Source organism: Arachis hypogaea, chromosome 2 (assembly GCF_003086295.3).
Source record: "Arachis hypogaea cultivar Tifrunner chromosome 2, arahy.Tifrunner.gnm2.J5K5, whole genome shotgun sequence".
NCBI lineage: Eukaryota > Viridiplantae > Streptophyta > Magnoliopsida > Fabales > Fabaceae > Arachis > Arachis hypogaea.
In genome coordinates this window covers 19,687,912-19,704,669 of record NC_092037.1, presented here as the reverse complement: position 1 = coordinate 19,704,669, position 16,758 = coordinate 19,687,912, and the positions used below count along the sequence as shown (strand labels likewise).

Sequence of the window (16,758 nt, the reverse complement as noted above, 5' to 3'; positions counted from 1 at the left end):
ATTAATAGTATAAAATATTTTATGAATAATATTATATGTACATTAAAATCAGCTACTAAAATTAGTTACTAATATAAAATATATGTTAGAATATAAATACATATTGAAAATGAATCAAACCACATATATATTTATATACAAATACATTAGTAGCTGATTTTGATGTATAAATAATATTTTTGATATTTTATATAGTCGTACAATTACAATTATTCTCTTTGATGATCATTCATACGGTTAATATAAAAGATAATTATAGCTCAAATGACATATTCTATTCATACTCATTTAAGAAGTTGTGAGTTCGAGTCTCTCTATCTTTGATTAAAAAAGAATATTTAAACTAATGAATTATAGTTCAAATAGCATAATCTCTTCATACTTATTTAAGAAGTCGCAGATTCAAGTCTTCTAATTTTTGGTAAAAAAATATAAAAAATAATTATTTTTATTAATATAATATTTGGTAAGATATACCAGTAAAACAGTTTTAACACTGAAACTGCATCAAAATTAAATTCCTATTTTAATTTTTAAAAAAAGGGGAGGTCAACTTTTTCGTCTTCTGCCCTACACAGTACACAGTATATACATTTCTCCAACTCTTCACTCTCCTCTCCACACTCCACTCCGAAAATCAAAAGATTTTATTTTTGAAAAGAATGATGATCATCCAAAAATGCAGGTAAATATTCTCGATACTCAGCAAACGCTTCTGTTCACTATCACTCTAATTTTGTTATTCGTTTTGTTCGTTTTCGGTGTCGTTTTGTTTTCAAGCTGATGACGTTTTTTTTTCTGATTTCGTCACTTCTTTTTTCAGTTTCAGTTTCATATTTGAAGCGGCGTTTTGCTTTCGTATTCGACGCATGCCGTTCTGCTTCTGAACCTGTCACAGTACATTGCTGTTACTCTTTCTTGAAATACTCTCACTTCGATTCTTTTAGGTCTTTGATTCTTCTAACTTTATTTATTTATTTTTTGGTAAAACTTTTATCTTTTTGTTTTAAATGGATTTTTTTTATGTTGGTTTGGGTCATTCCCAGGTTTTTTTATTTTCATTTTGGTGCTAAATGCCCTAATATGAGTTGGTGTAAGATTAATGTCTAATCAATGTGTGCAAATTCTGCATTGCATGTTGGTGTTATCTGTTAGATTCTCACTTTCATTGCTTTGTAGCTAATTGTAGCTTTGGTTTTGAACAGATGTGTGAACTGTACAGTCTCTAGAAACCCCCCCTCCCCTCTTTTTTTTTTTTTTTCAAAATCACTTTTGTTCAAGCTTTTGTTTTGGAAGATTCTCTGGGAATGAGGTTGTTGTTGGTTAAGAATGCTATTTCAATTTAGTAAGATTTTATTTTGTTTTCAATGAAAGGAATAATAGAGCTATACATGATCTTTGATCAAACTAAAAATTATTAATTTTCATGAAATTTCCCTGTAGTCCAAATTCAGTGTATCAACTTCTTGTAAATCCAAATTAACAAATCAAAAAGATTTACCTTAGCTCTTGCTTGAAAGCTCTCCGTTGTGGCATATCCAAAAGAGATTTCAGTGCATTTACTGGTTCTTCCACTCAATGTGTTTGACAGTTTTGTGTAACTTGTTTCATTAAGTATTACTCGATTGATGGAAAGAGTTTTTGAGTTTTGTATCTACTAGTCAAAATACAAAGTTTTCTTGTTATTTTATTTATTTTTCTGTCTCTATTATTGTCTGGATTTTGGGTTTATGCTCTTAACCTTCCTGTTATTGAGGGGATATTTTTACATTTTTCTTTACTTTTGCTTTTGATTTCTGGCTAAATTACTCACATTATATGTGGTATTTCACATCTCAGAAATCTTTGAAATTTGGGGGGTGTTTATATCTGGGGTCTGTGGTAAAAGTGGCTGTTGGCTGATCATAAATGGCACCACCCAATGCAAATGTGAAAGCGGCCTATCGTGCGATGGCAGGTCTTGGGATTTCTGAATCACAAGTGAAACCAGTACTAAAGAAGCTCCTTAAATTGTATGATAAAAATTGGGCACTTATTGAAGAAGAGAATTATAGAGCTCTGGCAGATGCCATATTTGAGCCTGATGACGAAAATCAGGTGAACTTCCTCCCACTTTATCTGCCTTTTTCTTTTTAAATTTATTTATTTGTAATGTTTTTTTTTTCCCTCCACATTGTTGGTCTTATACTTACTTCCATTGTTGAATATTATTGAACAGGTCCTAAACCAGAAAAGGGTTCCAGAACAGAAAAAGAAAAAGAAGAAAGTTAACGTACATGACTCTCATTATTCTATGTTATCTGGGTTAGTCTGCATTACTTTGTTAATTTTATGTGTGGCGGCTGAAATGTTGTTTTGTATTTTCAAACAACTAGGAAGAAGAGATGGAGAACGAAGAAGAAGCTGAGATGAATTTGGAGTCAGCCCGCCCTTTGAAGAGAGTGCGTCTAAGAGGCCAAGAGAGTCAGTCTTTGCATCCTACAGCTAGCTGTTCCCCCACACTTGCCACCTCCCCATCAAAACAATCTGACACATCTGGTGGAAATTTGAGAACTGAAGTGCACCCAGCTCCAACACAAGATGTTATTGTTGGCAAGGGAAAACAACCCGTGTCACCCGATCTTAATCCCAGAAGAAGGAGATTGATATCTGAATCCGAAAGAGCATCCCAATCAGTCCCTTCTAAAGATCCAACAGCCAAACCAGGTTTGCTGCCTCATAATCATGAAATGTTCTTACCCACGGGTGAGCCTATTGATGAATTGCCTGATTATAACGTTCTCATTGCAGTGATTCCTCCTGGTATTCAACCGACCTTTCCTAGATGACAACTTTCTTCCATGTTGCTTACTAATTTACTTTCTGTTTTAGCTGCCTTGACGTGTCATCTTAGTGGCAATGTTTCATTTAGTTAAATTTTGTTGAACTTAATCAATTTATTAATAAGTACCTTATATTTTCTTGGTAATACTTAGGATTAGATTGGAATGTTTACTTAGGAAAATACATCAAGAAACTTCAATGCTCTTGCTACCCGAAAGGAAGAAAGAATCCATTACACACATCTTGGTTTGGTTGTAAACATATTTTACTTTAGCTGAGCCAAATATTTCTTTACCCTGCTATGGCAGTATTTTAGTTGTGATGCTTGCATACTTTGATAATGTCAGATGTAAACCAATGGAATTCAGGCACTGTGAGCCCAATACCGGCATGCAATATGTAAACCTATGTTTTCTTGAAAGTGTTGTATTCCTAATTTGATCTTAGTTGGCTGCATAACTTCTGATCTGATGTGATTAGTAGTTGTCTTCTAACTTTTTCCCCCTCTTAGTTATTGTGTTGCCAGATCATATTCATTTTTGTAAAGAAATTGTTTGATGGTTCTTTTATTTATTCTATTTTTGAAGAGCTATCAAGTGTTGGGGGCTCATCATTGAACAAAAATGCAGCTGGAAAGCAAAATGGTCATGTCAATATGGCATCATCACAATCCACAGCTGGAGATATTCTTCCTTCCTCAAATGAAAGAGCTACATCTAGTATAGAGATAGCCTCGTCTACTAAGGGAGAGGTAAAAATTTCTCTGAGCTGCAGCTCAGCTGTTGGGGGACCAGATTTTCATATGCCTAGTCAAGATCAAATTCTAAAAATGATGGAGGATAAATGTCTGCATTCATATAAAATCACTGATCCGAATTTTTCTGTTCCGAAACTGTTGAAAGATATATGACTGTGTCCTGGAATTCAAAATCTATTCAGATGGTTCCCAGGAAGGAGCTCTCATAAGATCACGGGACGATATGTTAAAGGAATCTGAGACACATGGCACACTGAGTGTCACAAGAAATAAGGATTTGGATGCGCTTTCTCTTCCACCAAGTGGAACAATTCATGTTGAGTCTTCTGCCACCTTGCCATCTCCCCGAAATCCCTTTTCTCTTGCCAACCGCACTGGTCAGGTTGATGCTGTACTGGTTTCCAGGGATGCTATACATCATTTGTCAGAAAATGATGATGGAATGGAGTTGGAGGATCCTACTTCCTCAAATTCACGCAGTTTAGTGGTTGTTCCACAGCATGAACTTACAGCTGATGATATACGGTCGATTCACGATGTTAATGACCTCACAAAAGCAGAGGAAAGTGTTCAAATTTCATGGGTCAATGAAGTTACTAACGATTTCCTGCCCCCTTTTCACTACATACCCCAAAACCTTGTGTTCCAAAATGCTTCTGTGAACATTTTGCTATCTCGTATTGGGGATGAGGACTGTTGCTCATCTTGTGTGGGAAATTGTGTCTCATCACCTACACCCTGTGCCTGTGCAAACAAAAATGGAGGGGAATTTGCATATAATGCACGAGGCCTATTGAAGGAAGGCTTTTTGGAAGGGTGCATTGCCATCAGCCGTAACCCTAAACGATATTACGCCTTTTGCAAAGACTGCCCAATTGAAAGATCTAAGAATGATGATTGTTTAGAACCATGTAAAGGACACTTGAAGAGGAAATTTATTAAAGAATGTTGGAGCAAATGTGGCTGTGGGAAACAGTGTGGCAATCGGATTGTTCAGCGTGGAATAACTTGCAATCTGCAGGTTTGTGTTTAATTAAATTTTTCATTGGTATTCAAATATATTTTCTTCAATGTCGAGTTGACGGAAATAGATAATAGAATATCCAAATATTATCAATAATGATGACTTGTGACTTAGGTATTTTTCACTCCGGAAGGAAAAGGATGGGGTCTTCGTACTTTAGAAGAGCTGCCAAAAGGTGCATTTGTGTGCGAATTTGTTGGAGAGATATTAACTATTAAAGAGTTGCATGAGAGGAACATGAAACATGCTGTAACTGGGGAATATACATACCCGGTTCTACTGGATGCAGATTGGGGTTCAAGATTTGTGAAGGATGAAGAAGCTCTAAGCTTGGATGCTGCTTCCTTTGGTAATGCTGCTAGGTTTATCAATCACAGGTATTGAATTTCTCCTCTCTTTCAGATTTGGCATCCTAAGGTTCAAGTATAGGAGAACCAATCATGTAATTTACTGAGGGAATCTTTTGCTGCAAAACAAAGCAAAATTCTGATTTCTCTATATTCAAATTCTAAAATTCTAAGTTCAGTTGCAACTTGCATTGTTTGAAGCAAAAATATTCCCTTTGCCCTTATCTAGTATAGATCTAAGTTGTCTCTACAATTTTCAACAACTAATAATTTGAATTTCAGGAAAATATATTTTTTATGATTTAATTTTAATGCATGGTCCATGTGAAAGTTTTACACAGACAACCAAATCGTGTATTGTTGCATAATAAAAAATAATTAATTTTCAAACCCATTACTTAAAAAACTCGTCTAAATGCATAAATTTAAGGGCAAGTTACCAAAATAAATTATTTGCAAACCAATGTTACCGAATTACAACTTTTAAACATTGCATACGGAAATGCAACTTTCACATATCTACGGAAACCGCGAGAGGGGTTGGCGGATCAGGGATTACACGTAAACCACTAGAGGGGTATAGCGGTTTACGTTGGAACACAAAAAAGAAGAAACCATGGCACCCCTCCAGCGGTTTCTTCACAAATGCCAAAACTGCATAAATTGCGAGAGAGGTACAGCGGTTTATGCCAAAACTGCATAAATGATGTATGTAATAATAGATTTTTATATATGTCATTGTTTTGGAAGTTGTATCTAAAAATTTTTCATTTATGTACTTTATTGTGGCTTTTACAATGACTAGTTGATGATTTAGAATGTTATATACAATATATTCGAGCAACCTTTATTTAGATGTTTATTTCAAAGAGCTTTTTCCTCCTTCCCTTTCAATCCACAATTTTCTCTCTCTAAACAAACAACTTCTCTCTCTAAAATGGTTGGTACTCAGTCGAAAGAAGAATCCGCGACTGAGTTTGGCGGATTTATAGGCAAAGCATAAATCGCTATACCTCTCTCGCGGTTTATGCAGGTTTGGCATTCGTGAAGAAAGCGCTGGAGGGGTGCCACGGTTTCTTCTTTTCCGCGTTCGCTATACCCCTGTAGCAGTTTACATGTAATCCCTAATGCGCTCAACCCCTCTCGCGGTTTCCATAGATATGTGAAAGTTGCATTTCCGTATGCCATATTTAAAAGTTGTAATTCATTAATATTGATTATGTGCAAATAATTTATTTTGGTAACTTGCCCTAAATTTAAACTCAAATTTTTATCCTTAAAGTTTTCGAAAAGTTTTAAAAATACCGTTAATGTTTAATTTGATTCAATTTTTTCTCTCATGTTTGAAATAAGTTTTAATTTTGTTCATACTCTATTTTTAACAATAAACTTTTAGTTAAGTCTTCTTTTCCAATTTTACTCACTATAGTTATACACATCATCATCTTCACCACCATCCCCACTACCACCACCCTTTCCTCCATCATCATCATCAGCAAAACTATCCCTTGTCCCACTCCAACCCCCACCTCTCACTTCAATCCACAGCCACTGCCTCGATATTTCAATTAACATTATTATTCTCATCAAATTAAGGGGCTTGATACAGAGGTTGATTGGCAATTAGTAAAACGACTAATTGATTGTTTCATTGAAGGAAAATTAATGACACAGCAGCATAAGATCTGCATCTCTTCAATTCAATCTCTCTTCCAAGTAACATTTCTGAAGTGCCATATTATAGTTTCATAATAATGTGATTGGAATATGGGGTGGTGGTCGTAGGTTGAAGTGAGGGGTTGGTTGTTAGAGTAGAATAGTGGCTGAGTTGTGGTTGTGGGTGAGGGGTGGCTCACGGTGGTTGTGGTGGTGGCGGCAGCTGTGGGTGGCAGTGGTTGTGGTTGTGGGGTGGGATGAGGGGTAGTATTGATCATGATGATGGTGGTGGTGAAGATGATGATGATGGTGATGGTGATGCCTGATGGTGATGATGAGTATAAATCATAAGGGTAAAATTGATTGACCACCAAAAAGTAGACAGTAGGGCTAGAACTGAAAATGTAATAGAATTTGATATGTATTTATATGAACATAAACAATATTTTAAATTGGAGGTAATTCATGGGACATGCACTTCTAATTGTTATAATTGAGAAATAAATTGTTTTGTCCTGTTTAGTTAGAAGTACCAAATACAAGAGCTTGAAGCAGGATCAGGATAATAAATAATAGTTGTCCAAGGATAGGGATCAAGAAATTAATAAATGCATATAAGCAAAGTTTGATTCTTTTGTCTGCAAGCTATATATAGTTTTGTGCATTTGTTTTTTATTTTCATTTTATAATTCTATTTCCAGTGTTTTCTGTTTTCATAATTTTGTGAAGAAAAAAGAGAAAACTGGAGGTGGAAGTAGAAAACAGAATTTTATCGTTTTTACTATTTTTTTTCTTTTCATTTACAAAATCCAGAAAATACTAAAAACGAAACAGAAAATGAAAAAACAAACCACACACCCCTGGGAACTTTCATGAAATATAGTGGCTAGGCAGTGCATCTGACTTATAATATTTAGAATCTGGGAATCTAATAGATTCTGCATTGATTTTATGTCATTCATCCAGGTGTTATGATTCTAACTTGGTTGAGATCCCTGTTGAAATTGAAGGCCCAGGGCATCACTACTATCATGTGAGAAGTCTGAAACCCCTGAAGTTCCAGTTTCTGTTTGATTACCTTTTGTTTCATGACAAACTCTAATTGCTTACTCACATGTTTAATATGACGACTTGTGCAGTTTGCCTTGTTCACTTGCAGAAAAGTAGCAGCAAAGGAAGAGCTCACTTGGGTGAGTACTTTTGGTGTTTGGTGAATGGTCCTAACTCCCATGTTGCATAAACATCATCAACTTTTTATGGCACTTATTAATCATAAATCTCTTCTATAGGGAATAAAAGTAGCTATGAAGTCTAAGTTTGAAATCATTTGATATTCATTGTTGAAGCTTTCTATGATTTGTTATGGCTATTGTATTGAAAACATGCTATGTAATTTTGGGTTGGCAGAGCATTCAGTATTGGTAAATGTTTATTTTACACACTTCATTTTTTTTCAATTAATTATATAAGAAATAGGAATATTTTTTTTCCTCTCATGGTATTTTTGAAGGACTATGGCATTGACTTTGATGACCATGATAACCCTATCAAGCCGTTCCAGTGCAAATGTGGAAGTAAATTCTGTAGGAATATGAAGCGTTCAAATAGTAAGTTTCAATATGTTATTTGTGAGCATTGTGCAAAAATTTGTTCTCTGGATATTGTTGATTCTGATTCTGTAACCTTGCTTGCTTATATGTTTTACGTTTTGTATTTATAGTTTCAATTACATTGATGACTATGAAATTCACTTGCGTCCCCTTCCCTAGTTTGAAGTTATATTTTTTTGATGCAATCATCCGATGAATCTTAATGGTGCTATCATTTAATATGCAATCATAAATGTTGAAAAATTGTGGATCTGCTTTAAAAATGTTATTTGAAGCCATGGATGTTAGTTTTAGCTGATCCCTACTCTTGTAGCATTATGCTTTATGCTGTATGTTCTAATAACTATTGGTGGTTATTAGTTAGGAAAAGGGTTAATAGTCAATGGTATCTGAAAAATCACATTTACATCAATTTGGTCCTCAAAAGATTAGACTCTTCAAATTGATCCTTCCATCAGATAATTGATGACACATGGCATAATCATCCTCTTCCTTGGTCTGGGGTTATATTTTTTTTATGCAATCATCCGATGAATTTAATTGATGCTATCATTTAAGATGAAATCATAACTGGTTGAAAGTCATGGATCTTCAAAAAAGGTTATTTGAAGCCATGAATGCTAGTTTTGGTTGATCCTTACTCTTGTAGCCTTATGTTATGTTTCTACTCACTCTTCTGCTGGTTGATGGTTAGAAAAAGGGATTAATAGTCAAAATGGTCTATGAAAGATGATATGTGCTTCAATGTAGTCCTTGAAAGAAATGGTCTATGAAAGATGATATGTGCTTCAATGTAGTCCTTGAAAGATCTGACGCCTGGAATTGGTCTCTGTAAGATAACAACGAATCAAAGTTGAATCAATTTGTAGTTTCAGGGACTAGTTTGTGGTATCTGATCTTTCGAGAACCAAATTGATAGACGTGTAATCTTTTGGGGACCATTTTGACCATTAACTTGTTAGGAAAACTCAGGTCATTTACAAAAATGGAATTTGCAATTTAAATTTTTAGAGCTTTATAAAATATCTCATTTTTATACATCTGGGTTAATGTTTCCATTTTTTAGGGGATAAAATTAATATACTTTGGAGTTCTTATTTTCTTTTCCTTTGTTTAATTGCTGGTGCTGGACTCATTTAATTTCTTGGAACAAAGTACTTGAGAAACATTGGTCACACTGGAAAATTGGGGATGCAAATGTTGAGAGCTTTCCACATGTGTGAACTGTTAGTCAGTGATTAGGTAATAATTTGTGCTACTACCTTGAAAGAGGAGTACTTAAGTTCAACTGACAAGTGCTTTGATATTTGAAGGAAGACTATGAATTTTCCTTGCATGTTGGTGAATTTTTTTGCTAGAAGTATCTTAGCCTCTTAGGACTTCACGCAGACCCATTTCCTAAAATGTGCATAAACTGTTTGTTGGGTAACTAGACATATGTCAATGAGTTTGATGCAAGTTGTTGGTAGAATACTAGTGGAGCTCTTTAATGGCTACACTTTTGATTGTTGATTGTTATCTTACATTTGATGTGTCTTGCTTTCTTTTATAGTTTCTAGATATTGTGATTTGCAAGATTAGCAATTAATTTTTTTATCTTCGTGATGCAGGGTCAGTGAGGTCTTCACCATCAAATGCAAGATGTTCTCTTTGAACAACCAACCTTTTGTGAACTCTCGATGAGTTGTATGAAACCTAACCTTCTATACTGGTGCAGCCAAACCAAAAAGGAAGTGTAGTTTTATGATATTTCACGTGTCACTATTTTGGTCCTCCAGAAGTAGATACATATACATGTAAATGTTTTTAATGTTGAATTGTGACATCAAATTGGTCATTTTGGAGAGTCAACTCCAACAAATGGCATTTAAGGACCAGTTTGATTGAGTTGTCATGGAAACACTATCTGGATTCGTTAAGGTTATAACATCATGGCACTTCTATGAAATGGTGGTCTTTGCGAGTCTGTTGGGTACTAGTTGCTTTAGCATAGCTTTCTGAAGACTATATATGAAAAATAGACAATGACTTGTTTTTTCAAAATTATCAGTGATTTGTTTGGTTCTCAAACAATAGATACCTGAAAGAAATGGATTTGACATAAAATTGGTTATTTTGGAGAATCAACATAAAGGGAAAAAAAAATATCTTAAAAAGATTATCAATAGATGTTTACGAAGGCTTCACTTTTACGGTTTAACTGCTTTATTAGAAGGGCTTTTCAGCCTATGTTTGAATGATGAATTTACATTATTGAACATTTATCGCAATCATTTACAAATGCCACCATTTTGATATTGGATGGGAAAAGAGAAAATATTATAAGTAGTAATACCATCTAAGAGAACTATACATCGGATTTTGGTTTGTTACTAACACGTACATGAGGAAGCGTTACATTAAGCAGTTTCTCAAATGGACTAAGCTACATAAATAATACACAATAATACAATACCAGAAACTATGCTATACATTCAAAACAAAAATTGTGCTGCACATATAATATTACAAATAGAAACACCCTTTGTGCATGGGAGCTGGTTGACTATTTAACAAAGACAGGTAAAGCTGCTGATAGAGATTCCCTACCATGAGGTCTGCAAAGGATTTCATGCTCAGAAGTGGAAGGCATGATTGGTCTTATGCTCCCTGGATTTAGAGGGAAAAGTATTTTGTAATAACCATCCATGATTTCTGAAAAATTGCAGGTTTCTGCAACCTTAGGCATCTGTTCATTAGCAAGAACATGCTGCCTTAGTATTCACCATAATAATTTACTACACAATGCAAGAATCATAGCCCTTTTTTTTAGTATATACCTGATAAATGTCACGCATGTAGGCATGTAGATTTGGATACTCACATAACTTCTTCTTGGTACACTTAAAAAGAACATTGTATGCAACATCAAACCGAATTAGAGTGGTAAACAGACATATATCTACAAGGGTCAATTTTTCTCCACATAAGTAGCGGGAACTGGTCAAGTGATCCTCCAGCTTGTCTAATGTTCCAAACAACTCATTCACTGCTCTGTCATAAGCTTCTTGTGTCTGTGCAAATCCACACCTGCAATTGCAAATAAATATCACTCAAATCACACACAAAATACTAGTGCAATAAAATGTACAATTTTTATATGATGATAATAGTAGCTTTTTACCTGTAAACACCATTGTTCACATTTGGGTATATCACACTATACCATTCCTCAATCTTCCCCTTCAACTCAGAAGGCGATAGATCCAAACCCGAGTTGTGGGCCAACCCGTTCAACCCGGAATTGAAAAATTCAATTATGTCATAACTCTCATTGCACAAAACCTCCTTCGAATCCTTGTCCCACAGCATAGGCACCGTGGCCCTCCCATCATACCCACCTTTTCTCATCCCATAAACTTCCCTCAACGTTCTACACCTGTTTGCCTTGTCCAGTCCCGGGCTTAAACCCGGCCCATTGGCCTGTTTGAACTCCCACGACCCGTCCTGGCCTGGGGATGCTACGGAAACCGGGACGGCGTCCTCAAGGCCCTTGAGGGCCCGGACTATAAGTGTCCGGTGGGCCCACGGGCATGGAAGGGCCACGTAGAGGTGCAGGCTCGTTGGGCTTGAGATGTTCTTCTGTGGTAAGCGGAACTTGGAGGCCGGCCTGGCGTAACCGCCTGAGGGGTCGGAGGGAGCGAGCTGTGACATCATGAGGCGCCACGTGGCATTCCACGTGGCACGCGCGGTGGAAACTAGGAGGCCCGGCGGAAGTGATTGTCCCCAGAGGAGTTTGGTAAGCGACGTCAGCAAGGAAGAGGGGTTAGGGTTTGATGTGTTATCGTTGTTGTTTAGGGACATTTTTGGGTAGTGGATGGTGACGTTGCGTTTGGTCGGTCTCCGGTGACGGGAACCGCGGTGGACGGAGGTGGACGGGGGAGTTACCAGGTAGGGACAGAAAGAAGGGGCATAACACGGCATCGTTTCTTGGTGGGGAGAAGCATGGAGCGACTAAACAGAGCGAGGGAGGAAATGGTGCATCACTTTCGCAAAGCTAAAGGGCATATGCGTCTTTTCACAAAGGAACTCAGTTGAGCTTTTGCATTGCCTTAGATTTTGTATTAAAAAAAAAAGGAGAGTTTAATTTTACAAATTACAAGAGTTTTATATTCTTATTCAATCAAATTTACGTGTAGTCACCAAAAAAAAAAAAAATTACGTGTGTGTAGAATGTTTTAAATAGTAAATTTGAACATTATTTATTTTATTAATTTAAAAATATTTATAATTTATATGTATAATTTATAATATAATTAGATAACCATAATCTTAAATTTTTATTTTCTCTTTTTATAATTTTAAAAAGTTACCTTAGTCTTGGAAAAACTAACCAATACAGGATCCTATAGTAATAAAAAGATATAACTTTGAAAAAAAAAACTTTTTATACAATCAATCAAATTATATTAATTAATCCTTTAATATTTCAGTCTTTAATGCTAGAAGTACATTCTATTGTAAAATAAATAATTAAGAAGGATAAATATAAAATAGAGAAATATAAATATGCTCTTATCTCACTATAATATAAGTAATTTATAGATATTATAAATATTGTAGTTTAAAACCACACAAAAATAAAAGAGAGAGAGATGAATATTTGTAACGTAAGAAAGGAGAGAAAATTGTTTTATTACTTGTACGTTACTTCATATTTGGTTCTCTATTTATAGGCATACGTGGGCATTATTTTCAAACTTCATTAAAGTTCAATTTGGCTTGGAAAAATCAGCCGCCCATGTAATCAATGGTCATCCACATTAACTCTTATCACAACACTCCCTCTTGGATGACCATTTAGGATTATTGCCTTGTTAAAACCTTACTAAAGAAAAACTCAACGAAAAAAAATTTTAGTGAAGGAAAAAGAGTACAATATCCTTTGTGATGTGAACTGTCTCATTAAAAACCTTATCAAGAAAAATCCAATGGGAAAAAATCTGACCAAGGAAAAAAGAGTACAGTCTCCCCTCTTGTCGATATCATTTAACATCTCGAAATCGACGCATCCCAATATGATGTACCAATCTTTCAAAGGAGGATTTTGGGAGTGACTTTGTGAATAAATCTGCCAGATTGTCACTTGAGCGGATCTGTTAGACATCAATTGTCCCTTGATTTTGAAGATCATGAGTGAAGAAGAATTTGGGAGAAATATGCTTTGTTTTATCACCTTTGATGTATCCGCCTTTAAGTTGAGTAATGCATGCTGTATTATCTTCAAACAGTTGGAGTTATCTTATGATTAATCAGTCCACATGATGACAGAATATATTGGATCAGACTCTTGAGTCAAAAACACTCGCGACTAGCTTCATGAATCGCTAGTATTTCGGCATGATTAGAGGAGGTTGCTATTATCGTATGTTTCGTGGACCTCCAAGATATAGCTGTACCACCATATGTGAATAAGTATCCTGTTTGAGATCTCCCTTTGTGTGGATCAGACAAGTATCCAGCATCTGCATAGCCAACTAGTTGTGACTTGGATCCATAGGGATAAAATAATCCTATATCAACCGTTCCATGAAGATATCGAAAGATTTGTTTAATTCCACTCCAATGTCTTCTGGTTGGAGAGGAACTATATCTTACTAGTAAATTTACAGTAAATGATATATTGGGTCGTGTATTATTAGCAAGACACATTAGCGCTCCGATGGCACTAAGATATGATACTTCAAGACCAAGGATATCTTCATTCTCTTCTTTAGGACGAAATTGATCATTTTCCACATCCAAAGATCTTACAATCATTGGAGTACTTAATGGATGCGACTTATCCATATAAAATCTCTTCAAGATCTTTTCTGTGTATGTTATTTGATGAATAAAGATCCCATTTTTCATATGCTCGATCTGCAAGCCGAGACAAAATTTAGTCCTTGCAAGATCTTTCATCTCAAACTCTTCTTTTAGAGTTTTTATAATTGTTGGAATCTTTTCAAGAGTCCCAATGATATTTAAATCATCAACGTACACAACAATTATAATGAATCCAGATGCAGATTTCTTTATGAAAACACATGGACAGATATCATCATTCTTGAATCCATTTTTGGTCAGATACTCAGTAAGACGATTATACCACATTCATCCAAATTGCTTTAGACCATATAAAGATCTCTACAATTTGACTGAGTATAACCCTTGCGAATATTCATTGGATGGTTTAGATATCTTTAGTCTTTCAAGGACTTTCATATAGATATCCCCATCTAATGAGCCGTATAAGTAGGCTATTACCACATCCATTAAATGCATATGCAGTTTATGATATGCAGATAAACTGACCAAATAATGCAACGTTATCGTATCCACTATAGGGGAATACGTTTCTTCATAATCTATATCGGGTCTTTGTGAAAAACCTTGTGCCACAAGTTGGGCTTTATAGCGCAAACTTCATTTTTTTCATTTTGTTTTCTCATAAATACCCATCTATATCCAACATGTTTTACATCTTCTGGTGTACGGACTACAGGTCCGAAGACTTCACGTTTTGCAAGTGAGTCTAATTCAGCCTTCATGGCTTCTTTCTATTTTAGCCAACCATTCCTTTGTCGACATTCTTCGACTAATCTTGGCTCAAGATCCTTACTTTCATGCATGATATTTAATGCCACATTATATGCAAATATTTCATTAACAATTGTCTTATTTCGGTCCCATTTCTCTTCTATAAAGACATAATTTATCGAGATCTCGTCATTTTCACAATTTTCAGGTACCTGAACATCTTCTGGCATTATATCAGAATTTTGGACAACTGCAGGTGTCTTTACTATGTCTTTTTCAACAGGAATAATATTTACCTCTTTTCTCTTTCGAGAATTTTTGTCTTTGGAACCGACAGGCCTGCCACGCTTCTGGCGTGAATTTGCTTTAGTGGCTTCTTGTCCTATTAGGACATCAATTTGAATTGGGGCATTTTTCACTAGTACATAAGATTTGGTTATCCTCTTTGTATCGAAAAATGCATCAGACAATTCATTTGCTATTCTTTGTAAATGTATAATCTTTTGAACTTCTAGTTCACATTGCCCTGATCGAGGATCTAAATGCATCAAGGATGATGCATTCCAATTAAGTTCCTTTCCAGGAAGCTTATTCTCTCCCCCTAATGTTAAAAATTTTGATTCAACAAAATAACAATCCACAAATCGGGCTTTAAGTACATCCTCAGTTTGTATCTCAAGATACCTTACTATAGAGGGAGAATCATATCCAACATATATCTCCAATTTTCTTTGGGGTCCCATTTTGGTGCGATTAGGTGGTGCAATGGGAACATATATCGTACACCCAAATATTCTTAAATGGGAGACATTTGGCTGCTAGCCAAAAGCTAATTGCATAGGAGAGAACTGATGGTAACTCGTTAGCCTCAAACGAATAAGTGCTGCGGTATGTAAAATAGCATGCCCCAAACCGAGGTTGGGAGATTTATTCTCATAATTAAGGGTCTAGCAATTAATTGAAGGAGCTTAATAAGTGATTCTGCTAACCCATTTTGTGTATGAACATAAGCTACTGGATGTTCAACACTTATTCCATTAGCCATACAATAAGTATCAAAAGCTTGGGAAGTAAATTCACGAGCATTATTAATACGAATTACTTTGATTGGATTTTCTAAAAATTGTGCTTTTAATCGAATAATTTGAGCCAGTAATCTCGTAAACACCAGGTTGCGAGAAGATAATAAGCACACATGTGACCATCTCGAAGATGCGTCTATTAGGACCATAAAATATCTAAAAGATCCACATGGTGGATGAATATGTCCACATATATCACTTTGAATCCTTTCTAGGAATTTAGGGGACTCAAATCCAATCTTTACTGGTGATGGCCTTAAATTAACTTCCCTTGAGAACATGCAGCACAACAAAATTCACTAGATTTAAGAATCTTTTGATTCTTTAGTGAATGTCCATGGGAGTTTTCAATAACTCTCCGCATCATAGTTGTTTCCGGAAGATCCAATGGGTCGTGCCAAGTTATGAATTCATTTGGGCTAGTAAACTTCTAGTTTACAGTGGCATGTGATTCAATTGTACTAATTTTGGTATAATACAACCCAGATGAAAGTGAGGGTAACTTTTCTAATATAACCTTTTTATTTAAATCATGAGTTATGATACATAAATACTCATGATTTTTCTCATTCATTGTTTCAATATGATATCCATTTCGGTGAATACCTTTGAAACTCAACAAGTTCCTCAGAGACTTGGTAGATAATAATGCATTATTTATTATAAATTTTGTTCCTTCAGGAAACAAAATTATAGCTCTTCTGGAACCTTTTATCACATTGCCTGAGCCAATAATAGTATTAACATATTCTTCTTTTGGCACAAAATGGGTAAAATATATATCACTTTTGAGAATGGTATGCGAACTTGCACTATCCACAAGGCATACATCTTCATTATATATCCTTGCCATTTTCTTCAAAAACAAATAATAATAATAACAAAATGAGTAAAAGTA

The 16,758-nt window shown here is 35.2% G+C and overlaps 3 protein-coding genes across 3 annotated transcripts; 2 read left to right on the top strand and 1 right to left on the bottom strand.

The window, feature by feature from the left end:
* The first annotated feature begins 551 nt into the window (after positions 1-551).
* Positions 552-3,764, top strand: LOC112740968 (probable inactive histone-lysine N-methyltransferase SUVR2). The gene is made up of 6 exons (XM_025789743.3): positions 552-685; positions 824-947; positions 1,840-2,097; positions 2,219-2,272; positions 2,376-2,706; positions 3,453-3,764. The coding sequence occupies exons 3-6, from the start codon at positions 1,909-1,911 to the stop codon at positions 3,731-3,733; spliced, it is 855 nt and encodes a 284-aa protein (XP_025645528.1). The 5' UTR covers positions 552-685; positions 824-947; positions 1,840-1,908; the 3' UTR covers positions 3,734-3,764.
* A 39-nt stretch (positions 3,765-3,803) lies between these two features.
* Positions 3,804-10,165, top strand: LOC112740962 (histone-lysine N-methyltransferase SUVR4-like). Its single transcript, XM_025789719.3, has 6 exons — positions 3,804-4,601; positions 4,719-4,981; positions 7,574-7,640; positions 7,747-7,797; positions 8,118-8,214; positions 9,828-10,165. The coding sequence occupies exons 1-6, from the start codon at positions 3,804-3,806 to the stop codon at positions 9,869-9,871; spliced, it is 1,320 nt and encodes a 439-aa protein (XP_025645504.1). The 3' UTR covers positions 9,872-10,165.
* A 349-nt stretch (positions 10,166-10,514) lies between these two features.
* LOC112740956 (uncharacterized) lies at positions 10,515-12,512 on the bottom strand. Its single transcript, XM_025789707.3, has 3 exons — positions 11,381-12,512; positions 11,037-11,286; positions 10,515-10,945 (listed from the first exon to the last, which is right to left on the bottom strand). The coding sequence occupies exons 1-3, from the start codon at positions 12,178-12,180 to the stop codon at positions 10,763-10,765; spliced, it is 1,233 nt and encodes a 410-aa protein (XP_025645492.1). The 5' UTR covers positions 12,181-12,512; the 3' UTR covers positions 10,515-10,762.
* Between the last annotated feature and the right edge of the window lie 4,246 nt (positions 12,513-16,758).